The sequence below is a fragment of the Saccostrea cucullata genome, unplaced genomic scaffold, assembly GCF_032062105.1.
Source record: "Saccostrea cucullata isolate Sc308-1 unplaced genomic scaffold, CSIRO_AGI_Scuc_v1 ctg554, whole genome shotgun sequence".
NCBI classification, from domain to species: Eukaryota; Metazoa; Mollusca; class Bivalvia; order Ostreida; family Ostreidae; genus Saccostrea; species Saccostrea cuccullata.
In genome coordinates this window covers 188,540-207,420 of record NW_026931577.1, presented here as the reverse complement: position 1 = coordinate 207,420, position 18,881 = coordinate 188,540, and the positions used below count along the sequence as shown (strand labels likewise).

At 31.6% G+C, this 18,881-nt stretch overlaps 1 protein-coding gene across 1 annotated transcript; it reads right to left on the bottom strand.

Annotated features, from left to right (window-relative positions):
- Positions 1-510: 510 nt before the first annotated feature.
- Positions 511-14,659, bottom strand: LOC134233046 (uncharacterized). Its single transcript, XM_062715042.1, has 3 exons — positions 14,546-14,659; positions 14,194-14,442; positions 511-782 (listed from the first exon to the last, which is right to left on the bottom strand). Exons 1-3 carry the CDS (start codon positions 14,580-14,582, stop codon positions 517-519), a joined length of 552 nt encoding a protein of 183 aa, XP_062571026.1. The 5' UTR covers positions 14,583-14,659; the 3' UTR covers positions 511-516.
- Positions 14,660-18,881: the final 4,222 nt, after the last annotated feature.

Below are 18,881 nucleotides of genomic sequence, written 5' to 3'. Positions count from 1 at the left end.
AGGTACACCTGGTGACATGCATAATATGCACTTTGTCCAGCAAAGTCTGTTATACTTAAGGTTTTTTCCTCTTTATAGGGATCACCTCCACTCAGTGCTTTAAGAAGAAACATTAATTACATAATTTCCTAAGACTATATTTATACGCATAATTGTTTGTCCTCTCCTGACTCACAGTTAAAGAGAAAATTTTGATGTAGATAGATAGGGAAATTTTTAGTAACACAATGAGTCGAATTCATGTGTTTCTTTAAAGATATCTGTATCATACATAGAAAGACTGACGAAAATTATAAGTATATAGCGAAGATATGACAATAAAACTGTGGGTCACAGTGTCTCTTTAAGGAAAACATTTTAACATACTTTTTGACAATATCTGAAGAAAATAGATAAAAAAAAATAATATGGATGTTAAAAGAAGCTTTGATTTTGATCACTTTTACTCAGTTTGTCAGGAGAGAACAAGTTAAAAAAAATGGTATCCTATAATTCAGAAACACTTTGGCTGATTTATTAAATATTACCAATCATTTTGTTCGTTTCCTCAGAAATTTTGAATAAACTGTCATGGATGTCTAGTCCAACTGTTGATTCAGTCTTAGGTAATTCAACTAAATCTCTATTTAGAAGCCTTTCCAGAAGAGTTGTTTTTCCCGCGCCTGCACATCCAACGATCATTCCTCTAGATCTGTATATCTTTTCTGCGTCTTTTCCTATCTTTTCTACAAACCTTTTCCTTGCATCATAATCCCACTTCAATACTTCCTCCGGAATACGTACTTAAAATAGAATAGGTTTCTGATCAGGTTGAGTACAATTTCCTAATGGAGATTGAATAAATCATATTATTATTATTATTATAAAGACACGAGAAAACTATAATTATACATGTATATCCCAAACAGGCTATGTCAATTTTTACTTAATATTTAAGTACATTAATTTTAAATTACCCTTCCTTGCAAGTAATCTAAATAACAAAATCCCACAAAAACCAACAAAGAAACAAACCCAGAAATGAAATGCACACTGCTTAACCCTGGAAAGTCGCGAAAAAAGAGATAAATAAAATAAATAATAAGTTAACTTATTATTAAACATGCTCATGATTTTCAACTTAATACAAAACCCTTCCCAACGATAAAACAAAGTCCACGCATTTTGATATCAATGACAGTTGCTTTTTCAACACAACTGGAACTCGTAAATTACTTTCTCATTGGTCATTTGCAAAATTATTCTGTTATAAACATTCTGATTATACACAGAAGTACTCTGAAGTTGACATCAAAACAATGATTGAGTTTCTGATTGACAATGTCAATGCGTTTTTTGGAAACCCTGTCTTTCAACAATATTTTAAAATGCCAATAGGTATAAATTGCGCCACATTATTAGCAGATATGATTTTGTACATTGTAACCATATGAAGCAGAATTGGACAATAATCTTATAAATCGAAAGAAGGAACACTTTTTGTGGACTTCAACTCGACATTCTGATATATCGACGAGGTATTGTCAATTACAAGGGTTATTTCCGTTCCTCTGTCAAATGGTATATACCAGTGAGCTTGAAATAAAAGATACCACGGAGTCTGAGACGACTATTTCATTATTTGATATTTTACTTGAAACGGGCCTCAAGTAATCCTATTCGTCTGTTTTGTAATAACTGTAATTACATGAATACCCTGTCTCAACGTCCCAAATTGGGATTTGAACCTGCGACCTAAGGAACAGCTCCTTAATTACTTATCGCCTTTAAAGCAGATTCTCTATCCACTGCGTCAAGCGGGCGACTCCTGCTCATTGAAAAATGTCTCCGCCATGTAGAATATTGCATAATCATATGATTAAAGGTCATACAAAACAATATCCTAAGTATTTGGGGTTGTATACGGAAATGAGTTCCACTGAGCAACATTAATAAGCCTGAATTACATTTTGGATATTTACGCAAGATGGAGGCAACAGAGTCGATCCAAGTTACTTTACTGCGAATATGAACTTCAACTAGCGCGGCTTATCTCCCTTTGCTTATGACGTCAGTAAGACCCAGTCGCTACATTCAATTTATATATAGCCGTTCATGTCTTATGCAGCGTAATTTTAAAGAAATATCATTGTCTTGACTAAAACTATGCATAAATATATAAATTTTAAACAAGATAGTGTTTGCCTTTGAACATCCTGTTGCATGTTTACAAGATTTTAGCATGTTTTATCCGTGTAATTCATTGTCTTCCTTCGACACTTCAATCTAAAGAGAGAAAGAAAAACGATGTCCAAAGAGAGCATAATTTCTGTACTCGAGTAATATATATGGCACGCCAAATTCACAAAAATGAGCAAAACATAGTTCACAGTCGATAAACTAGGTTTATCGGTTGTAAACTATAGTTTGCGGACTGTAAACTATAGTTATGAACATTCATCTATATTTCACATCTGTAAACCATAGTTAACGTGATAATCTATGCTTCACAACCGTAAACTATACTTAACGCCGAAAACAATCATTTGCGATTGCAAAAAATAGATTATCTGATAAGTACAGTTTCACGATTGTAATCTATGGTTTACAACTCTTAACTATAGTTAACAATCGTAAATTAAAGTTTACAGACGTGAATCTATGTTTATCAACAACAACTATTGTTAACGTTTTATTATAGACATATAAACTTGACTTGAAGTTAACGACCGTTAAATATAGTTTTACAGATTAAAACTAGGGTTAACGAATTGTAAACTGTAGTTAACGGTTTGAAAACTATAGTTCACGGTTTGTAAAACATGTTTACCAATTGTGAAACTATGTTTAGCACATCAAATTCACAAAAATGAGGTAATCATAGTTCACACTCGATAAACTAGGTTTATCGGTTGTAAACTATAGTTTACGCACTTTAAACTAAAGATAACATCGTTAATCTGTTTTTTACATTTGTAAAACTATAGTTACATGTAACGCGATAATCTATGTTTCACTACCGTAAACTATAATTAACACCGAAAACAATCATTTGCGATCGCAAAACGTAGATTATCTGATAAGTACAGTTTCACGATTGTAATCTACGGTTTACAATTCTTGACTATAGTTAACGATTGTAAATTATAGTTTACAATCGTGAATCTATGATTATGAACAAAAGCTATTGTTAACGTTTTATTACAGACATATAAACTTAGATAAGCATTCGTAAACTGTAGTTAACAACCGTTAAATATAGTTTCACAGATGAAAACTATACTTAACGAATCGTTAAGTATAGTTCACGGTTTGTAAACTTTATTTTACAGTCGATAAACATAGTTTATCAATTGTGAAACTAGGTTTAGCTCATTTTTGTGAATTTGGCCTGCCATAAATATATAAAAATAGACGTTGTTAAATAGCATTAAATTTTACAGTTGAAAAAATTTCCAACACAAAAATATGATTTGTTTCCCAATAAAAAAATTTTAAGCCATGATCATATTATGAGCACTGTCGATTAAATACTCGATCGGTAGCACGCGGATGGTAAGTAAAGCTGAATTGGATTGACCGTGGTGTATGAATATTAAAGTGAAACTAAACCTGCAAATAAATTATTGAAAATGAAATGATTCTATCGTTTTCTTGTTTCCCCTCTTTGAATTATTCCTTATTCTGTCTTTCGCTTTCCCTATCCCACTGACTCTTTCTCATCCCGTATTATTTTTACCAAAGTTGGTACATTTTCATATAAAACATTTTATCTAAATAATTTTAAAAAGTCAGACATTAAACGATGTTCTATCTGTGTGATCCTACGTTTCACAAGCTTACTTAGTATATAGGCTGCTTTTGAAAAAGAAAGTTACACTGTAAAATATTAATTTTCAAACGTGTTTGGGTTTAATTCAGCAAACAATGGGTATTCGGGGCATGAATTTCTTTCTGATCATCTTTTGCACGAAGTGTATGAGTATTTTCAAACTGCAGTTGCTCAGCCAAAGTGTTATAGAAATATCAGAACCGTAACATTGCAGTGCATGTGTATACATTTGGATACTCGTAATACACAAGTTTTAAGACTTTTTTAAAACCACGTTTCTTGTGACAGCAAAATTACGATGACGTCGTCAAAACCCCCCTTTTTCTATGTATCGTTTTCATTAGTTTTCGTGTTTCAAATTGCAGAAGGGTGCAATTTTCACAGTTGGTTATATCGGGTTCATCCTACTATTAAAAGCTCTCGTTTTCAGCTGCTGTGCCTTATTAACGATAATCTCAAATAGAGACAAGAAAACATTGTTGTATCCATCAATTGTCGCCCGGGAAATATATAAAGTAAACAATGGAATCTTGATCATCAAACCGCATTGATATGTGTGGAAAGGCTTGCTTCTAATTGATGGAGACGATAGTTGCGAATTTTCGGTTAAAAAGCAAACAAAAACGATACCATTTTAAACTTGATCAGGTCCTAAAGTAAATATTTGCTGCATAAAATATTAATTGAAGTTAGACAAAAATGTATTATTTTTTAATCATAAAATATAGAATACGAACTGTGCAGAGTACGTTTATATGCGAGAAGTAAAATTCAATGTTTTAAAATAAGGGGACCTGTCGTTTTTTCGATAGTAAATGATAAGCAACTTTATATATTAACTATAAAAAAATAAATATTTTTACAGATTCACTTTATTGAAGTAAATATAACATGTTTCTCCTTATTTATAAAGGGAAAAAACATTATAATTAGCAATCTTTTCAATGTTTAGAAAACCATTAATTCTGAATAATTTCTCCCACCCAAATAACCATACACCAACAATAAACCCATATGTATAGAGCAGCCCGGTCCTCTGGGCTGCAATTACTGTTCTTAAGAATCCGATTGCTCATCTAAAAACATTATCACATTTATATCCACAAAAAGACCTATATTAAAGGTACTTGGACACAGATTTGAAGTTAATATTTTTAGCTCACCTTGATCACATTTAGTCCGTGGTCCGTCCGTCCGTCCGTCTGTCTGTCTGTCTGTCCGTCTGTCCGTCTGTAAACTTTCCATATGTTTGACTTCTTCTTAAGAACCACTAAGCCAATTTTGACCAAACTTGGTACAAAGCATCCTTGGGTGAAGGGGAATTAAAATTGTTAAAATGAAGGGCCAGGTCCCCTCACAAGGGTAGATAATCAAGAAAAGACAAAAATAGGGTGAGTTCATTAAAAATCTTCTCAAAAACCACTGGGCCAGAAAAGCTGAAACTTATGTGGAAGCATCCAGGGGTAGTGTAGATTCTAAATTGTTAAAATCATGACCCCCAGGGATAGGACGGGGCCACAATTAGGAATCAATTTTTTTTTACATAGAAATACGTAGGAAAAATCTTTAGAAATCTTATTCTCAAGAACCACTGGGTCAGAAAAGCTGAAAGTTATGTGGAAGCATCGTGGGGTAGTGTAGATTCTAAAATTTTAAATCATGACCCCCGGGGAAAGGGCGGGGTCACAATGGCAAATCCAAGTTTTACATAGAAATATATAGGAACATTTTTGAAAATCTTCTTCTCAAGATCCACTGGGCCAGAAAAGCTGAAAGTTATGTGGAAGCATCCTGGGGTAGTGTAAATTCTAAATTGTCAAAATCATAAACTCCAGGGAAAGGGCGGAGCCACAATGGAGAATCAAATTTCTCCATAGAAATACAATGGAAAAATCTTTAAAGATTTTCTTCTAAGGAACCACTGGGCCAGAAAAGCTGAAAGTTCTGTGGGGGCATTCTGGGGTAGTGTAGATTCTAAATTGTTAAAATCATAATCCCCAGGGATAGGGCGGGGCCACAATGGGGAATCAAAGGTTTATATAGAAATATATCGAAAAATCTTTAAAGATTTTCTTCTCAAGAACCACTGGGTGAGAAAAGCTGAAAGTTATGTGGAAGCGTCCTGGGGTAGCGCAGATTCTAAATTGTTCAACCCCGGGAGTTGGGTGTGGCCACAATGGGAAATATATAGGAAAATCTTTGAAAATCTTCTACTCTAGAACCATTTGGCCAGAAAAGCTGAAACTAATGTGGAAGCATCCTTGGGTAGTGTAGATCTAAATTGTTCTAATCATGACCCCCAGGGGTAGGGCGGGTCATAATGGGGAATCAAAGTTTTACAATTGGATATCAAAGCATCCTATGATAGTGTAGATTTCAAATTATCTGAATTATGATCAGTTGGGAAGTGTGGGGTCACAATATGTATTACATATGTACAAGGGGAAAATCTGGTAAAGAACGGATGGTCAAAGCTTCTCAGGTGAGCGATGTGGCCCATGGGCCTCTTGTTTCTATAATATTACGACTCATATATTTCATAACATTTCACACAAAAATTAATTAAAAATCTTACTTTATTTAAAAGTTATTAAAATTTTAACTTTTTGGCGGGGTTGATTGACACATCCTTGCACTTTCACAAATTTTAACTTAATTCTTAATCCTTAGGAAAAGTGGCATTTTTGTTGTGTATTAATGAGAAATATTAATACTAAAATCCAGAAAATGCAGTGTAGACATGTGCGAAAGCAACACAAACACACACTATATTGTCAGCCCGTGCAGTTGTGGTGAGAAGACTTTGGCGATTCAACGCACCCGGTGAACCAAAACGCCAAACAAAAACAGAGCTTACGCACTCAATCGCACCATCTCGGGTCTTTCCGTTAGATATCGGAAAAACAACCTCGAATATATTAACATCACCCGATGTTAAAAAATTATACATTTCATGTTTAATAAAATATAGGATAGACTGAGTAAGAAGTCCCTTCTATAATATATTTTAGGTAATATCATTACATTGAATAAAGTTAAACCCCATATTCCACAGATAAAAGGTCTCCATGTGTTAATTTCAAAGATCGTGAAAAGGGAGGGTTGTCATGGCGTCTACCATATAAATTCGAGGTCGTTTTTTCGCTTGTCGGAAAGGCCCGAGAAGTTGCGATTGCTTTCGCACTGTTTACTCGATTTGCTAAACTCTGTACACAACGGAATGACGATACTTGTGAAGGAGTTTTCCTTTCTAACATTTCTGCTCTGAATAAAATTATTTTTCTGGATTTAAGTTTTAATGTTTCTCAATAATACACATCAAGATTGCCACTTTCCTAAGGATTAAGAATAAAGTTAAAATTTGTGAAAGTGAAAGGATGTGTCAATCAAACCAGCCATAAAATTAAAAGTTTTAATAAAAAATAATAAAAATTATTTAATGAAATAAGATTTTTAATTATTTTTTGTGTGAAATGCTTTTAAAATATATAATTCGTGATATTATACAGAAAAAAATAACATCAAATCTGTGTCCAAGTACATTTAACTTAATTAAAATTTAGTAAAATTACACTAGATGTAATGCATTGTTTACATCAATGGGTCTTTGTGACGTCATATAAACACAAATCAAGAACGATAAGCGGGTAACAAATTTATCAAATGGACAAGTTTCATTTTTCTGTTAAATAAAAGCATTTTTTTTAACCAATCGTAATTTGACATTTTTTCATGCCAGTCTTTATGTTTAAAAAGTAAAATCCTAGTGTTATGAACTGTTTCGTATGACGTTAAAATTTTTCCCAAGTAGATATTATTATTGTATGGTACACAATTATAAGAAGAAAACATATATCCAAATCTTTTATGTGTTCTTCTGTTTTACAAAATGTACAATACTCTCTCTTTAACCCAACTCTTAGATAAAATATATTCTTTCTTTTATATCCTGAGTATCCTTTCTAGAGTTTAAAACTGAGAAGTCTTTTCAGTTTTTTTTTTCTATTAAAATATTGATTTTTAAATGTGAATTTTTAGATATTTATTATAAATGAAGCTGAAAATTTAAAAATGAATGAAGTAAGAGCGTGAATAAGCAAGATATGTTAAAAAGTTACATTGAATTTTTATTGCTCCATATTTCTGTCAATTGCTAGGCAAGGTCTAAAGGTGCTTCTAATATTAACTTCAAAATTTAAGAAAACCAGATATCATATCCATTTTATGACAAGATAATATGATGTATCGAGAATTTATTTTTTAGATGTCTACCAAGGTTATGCAAGAAAATCACAACACAATTTATGCATTTATGCACATTTAGCCCAGAATTAATCAAATACCTGTATGGGAAGTTATTTTGCACAAGACTCTTTCTCTTAGAGGTAATAACCAATGCTGATTTGAAAAAAATGGATGAAAAGATCTACATGCGGTTCATTTCATATCTTTGTCCCCATTAAAGTTAAATTTTGAAAAATTCTTAAAATGTGTTGAATTCTATAATTTGTATGAAAAATATAAATTAACAAAACATATCATAGTTTCAAATTAGGTTATTGAAAAATTTTGTTTTTTGACGTCACAAACTAGTCGAATTTTGCAATATGTTTTCGGAAAAGGACAGAATGGAAAAAATTCCGATAATTTTTTAGCCAATTAAAAGAGGTCTGCTCAGGAACAGTATTTGCCTATTTAATTGATATTATCATTGTACACATCATATCAAAATATTGAGTCTGAGCAGACCTGTGCTCGGTGATTTATACTCAAAATATCGACGCAGTAATTACATATTTCTGTAGAAATCAGGGGAATTTTAAATTTACGTAATTTTCTTGACGTCATTTCAAATGAAATCATAGCTGATGTAAATATTCATTGTTTTGAACAGCATGTATCCCCCTATTAGAACTTAAATTAAATATTACTCCGTCAAAATTTGATATCCATTTTTATGAAAAGTGTGTGTTAGAAATGTTATCTTAAGGTATGTCACTTGTGAAATTTGTTTAATGAATGATTTTTTGAGAATTGTATTTTGGATAAGTTCTCATCTAATGTGATAAAATCAGTTTTTATGAAAAGTGTGTGTTGACCTTTTTGCACGTAAACTTTAACTCTTTGGTAAATTACTTTAATCTTTATCATATTTTATCAGATGTAGCCATGGCAATGAATATAGTTTTATATTACATAAATAGTTTGAATAATACTGTAGATCACTAATTTTTCGCGACACCTTATTTTCAGTACAATTAAATTGACCTTTGATTAGCAGTCAAACTTTTCTCGATTTGTGATTATTTACTATATATTCTTTATCAATATATTATACGCGAGATTAAAATTTCGCGAGCACATGGCAATTACGAATATAAAGTTTTATATTACATAAAAAGTGATTTACAGTATTTATCTCTAAACAAATCTTCCAAATTAATGCGCGGAAATTATTATGTGACCTTTTTGCACTAAAAAGTAAAATATTTGGGGAATTGAAAAACTAAATAAGCAATAAAACATTTTTTTAAAATTAAGCATTTTTACGACTTAAGTGCTGATCAGTCACTTTAAAATAATGAAAGAAAAAGTGGGTGTCAGTGATGTCAATTTTGAAATATTGGTCAAAATAAGAGATTTTCAGGCAAAAAATGGTATAAATTTTATCAAGACTTATTTGAAAAATCTTTATTTTTGCAATTGTTCAAAGTTTTTGATTGGCTAAAGAAGGTGAAAGCTTTTTCCTTGTGACGTCATAATAAAGCGACGCCAAATGCTCCGTGACGTATTTCTTGAATTAAGGCAACTATATTAAATATCACATTAGCAATATCAATTAAATATCACTAGCAATATCAAAACGGAAAATATTCTCCGAGTAAAAGTATGTGAGGCTTAAGTTCCAAAATATTAAATTTAATAAATGTGCAGATTTGCAGAATTATCTGCTAAATATCCTCCACCACAAGAAATAGTCCTTCATATTTCTTGCTTCTTCGTAGCTTTTTGAGCAGCATTTTCGTTGAATGTTAAAACATTAACATCGTTGAATTTAAATATGTTATAAAAATTGAATTTTAATAAACAGCTTTGAAGCAAAAGGATCTGCGAGAACTTTTCCAAAAAAAAAAAATGACGAGTGACATACCTTAAATCACTGTAATGGGCAGCGCAAGAAATCAAGCTTTTTCTGTTGTCTTTAAAAGTTGCATTTTATTGTCCCTACGAGAGACATAATTACAAAGGGTCATAATAAGGGTCATAACTAGATCCGAGCTGGTTGCAAAGCAACGAGTAGATCTTCCGTTGGAGCTGTGGACAGGAAGTACCGACCCTGGGTCAAGGTGACTGCACTTTCTTCTTTGAACAACCTTTCTTCTCAGCATGAGCCTCCAGTGAATCTTAATTACAAAGTTATGCTTGAACATTTTTTTTTTCTGTCAGTGACTTTGATTTTCCTGAAAGACCTTTGATCAGGGTAATGACACAGTCTCCAATTATAAGTAATCTTTGTTTCAAGTAAGAGCTTCCAATGATTTTCAATTAATAATTTATAGCATGGGAAAGAAAATATTTCTTCTGTCAGTGACCTTGATCTTAACGGCTCTGTGTCAAGACAAACCATAAATCTGAAACAACTTTTAGTGATTACAAATCCATAACCCTGACAAGAAGTTTACAACTATTCTGTCATTGATCCTAAATTAGTTTGTTAAAATGGCCTTATTTTAATCATCTGAAACAAGCGGACCATAAGCAATCTGTATCAAGTATGAACTAACACAAATATAGTCTACATTGAAATGATACTATTCTCTGAGTCAAAATCGTAGAAAAACCTTTTTGTCACAAGCAATATCTTTATCAAGTATGAGCTTACAGATATTCTCGATTACACATAAATGACTGCGACTAAACATTAATTCTTTCTCCAGTGACCCTGAATTTGCCGTAATATTGCCTTGAATCAATACAATGACACATCCTAGGATCATTGGAAATCTTTTTTTATCGAGTATGTTTCCAGTTTCTTGAAGTTATAGCCTGGCCTTCTGGGAAAAACTTGAGGGACAGACAGACATCTGAACAGTTAAACAGACAATTTAATTCCCAACCCATCCTCCCTACCCCCCCATAATACACAATCACTTTGCGGGAGTGAAAGATATTCCTGTAGAGGAACGTTAAAACATACACAATCAATCATACCCCCCTCCATAAAAGCTTGATTTAGAATTTCGCCTATGAACTATTTCGGGAGGGATATTAAATGTATAGGCTACGTACAACTATCAGTCCATTGAATAAGAATGTTTCTTTACAATTGTACGTTTTCTTATTGATCAATTTATAAACGTAAGTTCTACATAATTTCAGCTTAGAACAAAATTAACACATGCTATAGACAAATTGAAATAATTATTATAAAGATGTACGATTATCTGCATAAATCTATATGACACTTTTTAAAAAAAAAAACAGATTTTTACCCATGATCTACTGGGTATTTAGTTACCTTTTTGTTCCGATATCTGCCGATGAAAGATGTTTAAAATTCGCATTATCTCGTTTCATTTCGTCAAATGTCGGGAAAACAAGCTTGAGATATTTTAAAACATCATGCTAAAATTCAATACAACATAGAATTTCTATTTATGAAAGATAGACAGGGTTAAAAGTCCCTTCTTCAGTAGACAAAATTGCTAACGCACCGCTTGTTTATTCTTATTTGTGAATTGAACATTTACCGGGTTGGTACTGCTATATATAATATACCATTATTTCCAAAACAGAGGGATTAACAAACGTCTTGGTACCATGGAAAACCTCTTGGATGGCCTTTATGTCCGAAAACCGATTTCCAGATGTGCACTGCGCATCGTTTTTGCTCAGATATGAAAAATCTAGATCCCTAAAGGCGGTCTCTGAGGTTGCAACAGAAGAAGTGGCTAAGTTATAAATCAAATAATAAACAGCGATTAACAATTATACTAGTACTTATCTTGTGCCTTAGTTCCTATCAGATAATCCACTCAACTTCCGGTTAACCCTGTCCTGTGGAATAATTTTCAATTTGTCTTATAATGCCAAACTAATACCGTAGCTCTCTACAGTTAACATATTTATGTTTGTTATTCTATTCGCAAAATTTTTTTCATGAGAGTAATTCATTATCTTTTTATCATTTTCATTTTTACAGATTTCTCTAACGGAACGTACCTCCTGCAAACGCCATACTGTTTGCTTTAGTGGGTAGATCCAATTTGCAATCGGATTATGGCTTTTATGAGTTTTATTTTCTTTTACCAACCTTTTTTGATAGCAGGCAGCAATGTAGCACATTTATTTTCATGTATATTAAGTTTTTTTATGTGTAGGAGGGGGCCAACTGAAGATATATATATACTATACATGGCAATGTTATTTCCATCTTTTGTTTTCTTAATTAGTCTGCTGGTTGATCCCCCTTTTTCGATGTACAACGTATATCATTTACAATGACATTATGGTGTTGGGGGTCAGATTGTGCAATATTGTGATAAAGGTATGTAATATTTTATATTTAAGTTCCATTTCCTGACCCCCTCTCTTGTATTGTAAATATGTTTTACTACTTTTACGGCATTTACTTCAATAAAAGACATTTTTTAACTTCAATAATGTTGTTTGTTTTTGCCTGCTTCAACCAAAAAACAAGCTCAGTGTCTGGCAGGAGAGCTAAGAAACATAAAATCTTTTTATTATTTTCATTCTTACAAATTTCTCTAAAGGAACGTACCCCCTTTCAGACGCCATACTGTCTGCTTTAGCACGCTCATCTAGCGTCAAATGCCGCATGCCGTGTATTTTTTTCTGTGTTTTTAATAAGTACAAATATTAAGAACACAAATACAGAGAAAAAAATTAGGAAATTTATTTTTCCAAAATGGAAAAGACAAATTTTTCATTCTTTCTAAAAATTGGTAACGCTTCAGTAACCATTATACTTATTTATAAAGTTTGACATTTATATGCCTTATTGTTTATTAAAGTAACATAATTTGAATACATCATAAACAAGTTTTTAAAAGTAAAATATAAGTTTACTAAGGTGGTATGTTTGCAGTTTTGTCTAGTAAATAGAAAATGTATTATTGGCTAAACAGGTGTCCACTAGTGGGCAAAAAACCCCACTGAAATTTAATATAAGTCCAATATTGGGCTTACGACTTGGCTTGTTGGTCCAATGCGATGCCAATATATAGGTATCGGGCCAATGCTATGCTAATGTATATATATTGACCTCACAATAGTCCATTAAATTGCACTTAAAGGCTTGTCCAACATTGGTATTCATCGTTGGGCCAACAAATGAGCTTTTTTGATATTAGGTTTGGCTGACATATTGATGCTGACAGAGTTCTCGCCATATAGATTATTGCATAAGCAGGATTATATCGTTTCAAATTAGACATTGTTAAATATATACAAGCTATTTGTATCTTTATCCCCAAATCTCAATCTATCTCAGAATCTATCTATGCATCATATTTTTATTGTAAGCAATCATAAGAAAACAAAAATATTAAAAATTTCTATTATGTTTATTTGTTGTCTTTGAAACCAAACATGTTAATAGTAAAGACTTTTTATTCTTTCAAATCTATCTTATTAAGAGCAGTAATCAAAAGTGACGTTTGTGTTTTCTCTCCTGAAATATTTGTTAATTTCAAATATGGATTGGATATATAATATTTATTATATATTTAGAAAAGGATTTTAATATATATAAAGCGAAGCCAAAAATATGTGAAAAAATATTCAGAATATCTATCAAAAGAAAGATCCACCTATGATTTTTTGGTGTAATAAAAAAGTTTTAGAATGAGAACTTGGAAAATAGCAGATTTATGGCTCCCCTCGCTTGGAAAATATTACCCTCGGCGGATTTGCCGCCTCGGAACATAGTTTTCTCCCTCGGGTTACCATGAATTTGTTATTTCTCTCGTACCCATTCCGTAACTGTATGCAAGTATGAAAAAAAATCCTAAAATAAGTCAGCCATTTAAAAAGATAATACGATATCCATAAAAAGAAATATTCCAAATGAGAGATTTGATTTTCGGTATGATTTTATCTTTAAAACTCTACTTAGAATATCTAAGATGAAGTCTTTCTAAAATCTTATTGAATATTTAATGCATACATACTTTGCCGTATAGATTCAGAATATGTGATTTAAATTTTAAAATTTATATTAGATTTATTCCAAACTACATTTTTTGAACGTCTTTTACCTATTTAACAGATAATCAAAACTCGACTAAAAATATGTTTTAAAAATCTCTCAGTTATAATGTATTTTTCAAATTATAAATTTAAGCAAAAAAAATACTTACATTGTTCACTGACAATGGAATGAATGCTGCTATCACTAATAGTTTTATGGATAAGTATATCTGTATCCATTCTTTCTATCAATTTTTTGGTGAAGTCCGGCGAAAGGCAAATGTATTTTCCTTTTTCTTTTCTTACATATCCAGAGCTTCGGAAAACCTTCTCTATATAACTTTTTGTTACCGCATTTTTGATGAAGCAATAGAACAAAACAGTGTCAACCACTGTTGCAGTTGGTTGATGGAAGGAGTCTAAAAGTAAAAAAAAAATGATAAGAATCATCAAATGAATACAAATCAACATTATGCAGGTAAACTTTCTTGACTCTTGTTTATTTAATCTGTAGCTAAATACCTTCTATTTCTCGGACTTTTTTCTTAGAAAACTCCATCTCAGTATTTTGTTCAGCTCTGTTTATATCTTCGCTTTGTGTCGATGTCCCTTGATGAAAATAATCTTTATAACAAGGACTTTTATGTTCAAATGCATTCTAAAGATTAAAATATTTAAAAAAAAATAAATGAATTCATCAATAAGTCAAACAAACCTTTAAATTTTGTTTCTTGCAGAGTTATGTTAAGTAGAGTTGTAATATATCTATCTGATAAGTAGTTTGGTAGATATATGCACACTTCCTTGTCGACGCGTTGATAGCACTTTAACCGAAAGTATTTCAATAACAGTTTTGAATTCTTCAATTCAAAAATGTAATTGATAATGGTCATTGGGGTAGAGCACTTTTGAAACAATACACATAATGTTTCAATTTCCACGTCTTCATTGGCAAACTTCAATACATTATCCTCCAGGACTATACTATTCCATAACGATGTTGCCGCTACTGGTTCCTCTACCAAATTGTGGCAGAATGTGGAATCCTTGAAAAGACGTTTCTGAGTTTCCACTCCTAAATGATTTGAACGCGATAGAGATATGAAATTCAAAAAATTGGATATTTTTTAATTGTGAGACATCAATTTCAACTAACTTTTAGTCTGTCAGATACTTTTACTGTCGTAAGAAGATCTTTATTTTATTCTTTTACTGTGTTTTAGAGCAATGATAAAGTGCTAAGTGTACATTATAGTACTTAAAATTAAACTTAACATTCACAACACTTTAAACTTTAGCTGGGATCAGTATGCTCGATCTTAGAGGCAAACAATATCTCTTTCTGAAGTTTATCTAACTTACGGGAAAGAATCAAAATTCATTTGGATAAAACGGTATAACCGTAATATCAGTAGGAAAAAACGATCTCTTCAACACTAGATAGCTTAAAGAAAGATATTTAAAATCTAATGGCATGGCGTTTATCTAGTGATAATGAGGTAAACGATGTTTGAAACTAAAGGTAAGGGTAGCAAAAGTCAACACACACATTACAATTTTGCAGATATTATAACTGTTGTGAATAATGCATTAAAACATGGAAGTCTTTACAATTTTGGTGGAATATTACAAAAATTACATCAAATTTGTGATAATGAGAGTTAAGATAATATTTGTTAAATCTAAAAGAAAAACTATATCCAATAAACTATCATGGCAATTCTATTACAATATTTTTTTAAGCAGATTCTTCGTTTTATCCAACATATTTACATTTTCTGTAGGAGGTTATTTTTCCTGATGTTTTAAGTTTATATCTTTGTTATTGTATAATTAAATATTCACAGTACCGACAAGTCCCAACCTGACACCCAAGCAGTCCCAGAAAGTATAGTCCCCGGACCTGCTTTGTGTTGCTGTGGGACTGCTCTAGAAAGCAGACCCTGCAGTCCTAGCTGACCCTGGGACTGCTTTGTAAACTCATATGTGAAAAAGGTTCTGAGTGACATGATAGCCCCGTCCCTTTGTGTATTCTGAATTTTCAGGCTCCCAGATGTTTTGTTTACTCGCAGAAGAGAGGATTTAAACTATCAAAAAGCAACGGTTTCTTACAATCATTTAATACGTAGAGATTCTTATAGTAAATTAATATTTTCATAGACTGTTTTATTTTACAGAAATGTAGTTTAGAATAATCATTTAAAAAATAAAGTTGTTAAATAAGGAAGTCATAAGAAGATATTTATCCCTGAAAATAAAGTACAAGTTTATGGGGAAAAAAGAACATCTTAATTTTTATTTAATGTAAACTTGTGTACTCCAAATATGCATTGGCACTACTAATTACAGTTATACGTATATAAGATTTTTGCAATTGAAAAAGCTACACGTTTTATAATTACCAAGCTAAAAAGGAGTATTCTATGCAACCCTTAAAAACCTAACAATTTCTTAAATGACCATGAAATAAAATATGCTACTATTTTTCCGTAACATAAATAATGTAAATAATTATTGGGGAGTTTATTAATGAATTGGTTTTTCATTTATAAACAAGTTATTAAGAGAACATTTACTTAAAATATTAACATTTGAAAATACCGTTAATTGTGATTTATTTCTTTTTTGTTTTGCTTATGTTAACCTGGCCAATTAATGTGTGTGAAATGGTATCAACAACTGCAGTTTCAATCACCTTTGGGCAGAAAATCAATTATGCATGTTATTTACTCTGTAAGTACATGTTCAAGTGTTACACATCATTAAACATGCTGGTCAACAATGAACCTAATTTCAATCTATAAAATTAAAATAATTAATAAAAGAATTGTGTATAATTTCTTTAGGGATTACATGTAATTGATTTTGAACATAATCTGTCGTTTTCGTACTGTTGATTTACAGATGTACACGCAATCACAGTGTATTAAAGTGCCAAAGAAACTAACAGTAATTATATTGAAATGTCAGTAAAAATAATTATGACTGAAAAATATTACATGGCAAAATTAACAAAGAATGTTTCTTAAGCCCCAATACTTAATAAAATGCCTTTAGAGTTCCCCGATGGTATGGAATGATAAGATCTATTGAAAGCTACTTCTGGTGGAAAATAGTTAATTTAAGTTTAATTTTCTGTATAAAAAAATAAATTTTGGAACCAGTATCAATCACAGAAAATAAAGAAAATGAATAATTAATATACCAGTTAATTGTGATTTTATATTCTTGTTCAGTGTAATTTATATCTGAACGCAGCACTGTTAAGGCCTACTATGAGAAATCAAAAAAAAAAAAAAAAAAAAAAAAAAAAAGACGTGCACAAAAAAGGGATTTTTTAAAAATTGAATTTATTTTAATTAAGCTGTTTTATTATCACAGAACTTTAATACTTAGTGAAATAGCATAGTATAACCCACTCTGTACAGTATGAAGTTTAGTCCCATCAAAGGACAGTCACGTGATGTATGCGTAGTTCGTGTACTGTATGTAGGTCATTAACCAATTTAAATATCGCAAGGGCATACCCTAGTTGAAATTCAAAATTCAAACTATTAGTTGTTTCTGCATACTTTGTAGTTTCTGAAAAGTGCTGCTGCTTTGAATAGAATTCGCGTTTTAATAGATAAATTTTAAAGTAATTAGGCCAATGTCGAAATATGTTCGACTTTTACCAAATATTTTGTGTACTTATAAAATCACGCCCTCGATTTAAAGAAAGCTGCAGCGCTCCTCAAGTTAAGGAAAATATCCTTTATCTTTATTCAAAAAATGGTTCAGATCTATGCAGTGTATGCCCTTGCGAAAGTACTATTTTATGAGGCATCTCGATGTAAAATATATGTAACCTGTACATAAAAACACGAAATAATTAATAAAATTCATTCTCTTGGTAGTTAATTAATAATCGCACTAAACAAAGGATATACTTTGGTATGAATCGACTATTTAAAACCTGTAAATAATATTCCGTTTAATAATAAAAAGCATTTTTCATTGTTAAAAAAATCCTCAATCTGCCTCTCACAGCACATGAAATACGTCATGTTTACCAATATGACTTTATGTTTACAAGTTCATCGCGATCAGTACTATGTTTATAACCAGCTACGTGTGATTTAACTAGTAACTTTTTTTTAATGCATTGATAAGTTATTTTGCTGTTTATTATGCTAATACAGTTAAAAGTTGCAAATTATATCATTTTCACGTATTATGAGAAATACATAAAAGTCATATTTTTGTGTGACGTCACAGTAAACTTTTCCCGTATAAATTAGGCCCTGCCTCCTTTTTTAAGCCCTAACAGTGCTGCAAAGTTGTGGAAGCCTTTTTCCTTAAATCAATATTATTTCAAATTGTTTCAATGAGCGAACTGTTCATAAATGACCTTTGCGTACATGTAATGATTCCTGGCATACTTATCAGAATCAATTTCTCTGTCTTTTAAAGTTCCATTGTGTATTGGAAATCTCATTTCTGAATTAGCGCCGCCCTTTAAATTAATAAAACCCACCCACCGTGACTGCTGGGACTGCTCTCTGTGACCGCAGCGACTACTGGGACCGTTAATTCGTGGACTGTTGTGGGACTGCTCTGGGAGACCTATGGGATTTTTCAGCAGTCCAAGAAAGCAGAAAGCGGGACTGCTTTGTCTCAAGTTGGGTCTGGTCGGTACTGTTTATTATATTGATATATTAATATCTTTAAATATATACCATATAGATACATGTAGTAGAAAATACCTATCTTCTTTAGATCTTCTCTATCATTAATGAGTGACAGCGAAGTGTTCTTGCTGAGAAGAATAATTGTGTGAAACCACAACTTCTTATCCTCTTCACTTCTAGTTTCTTTT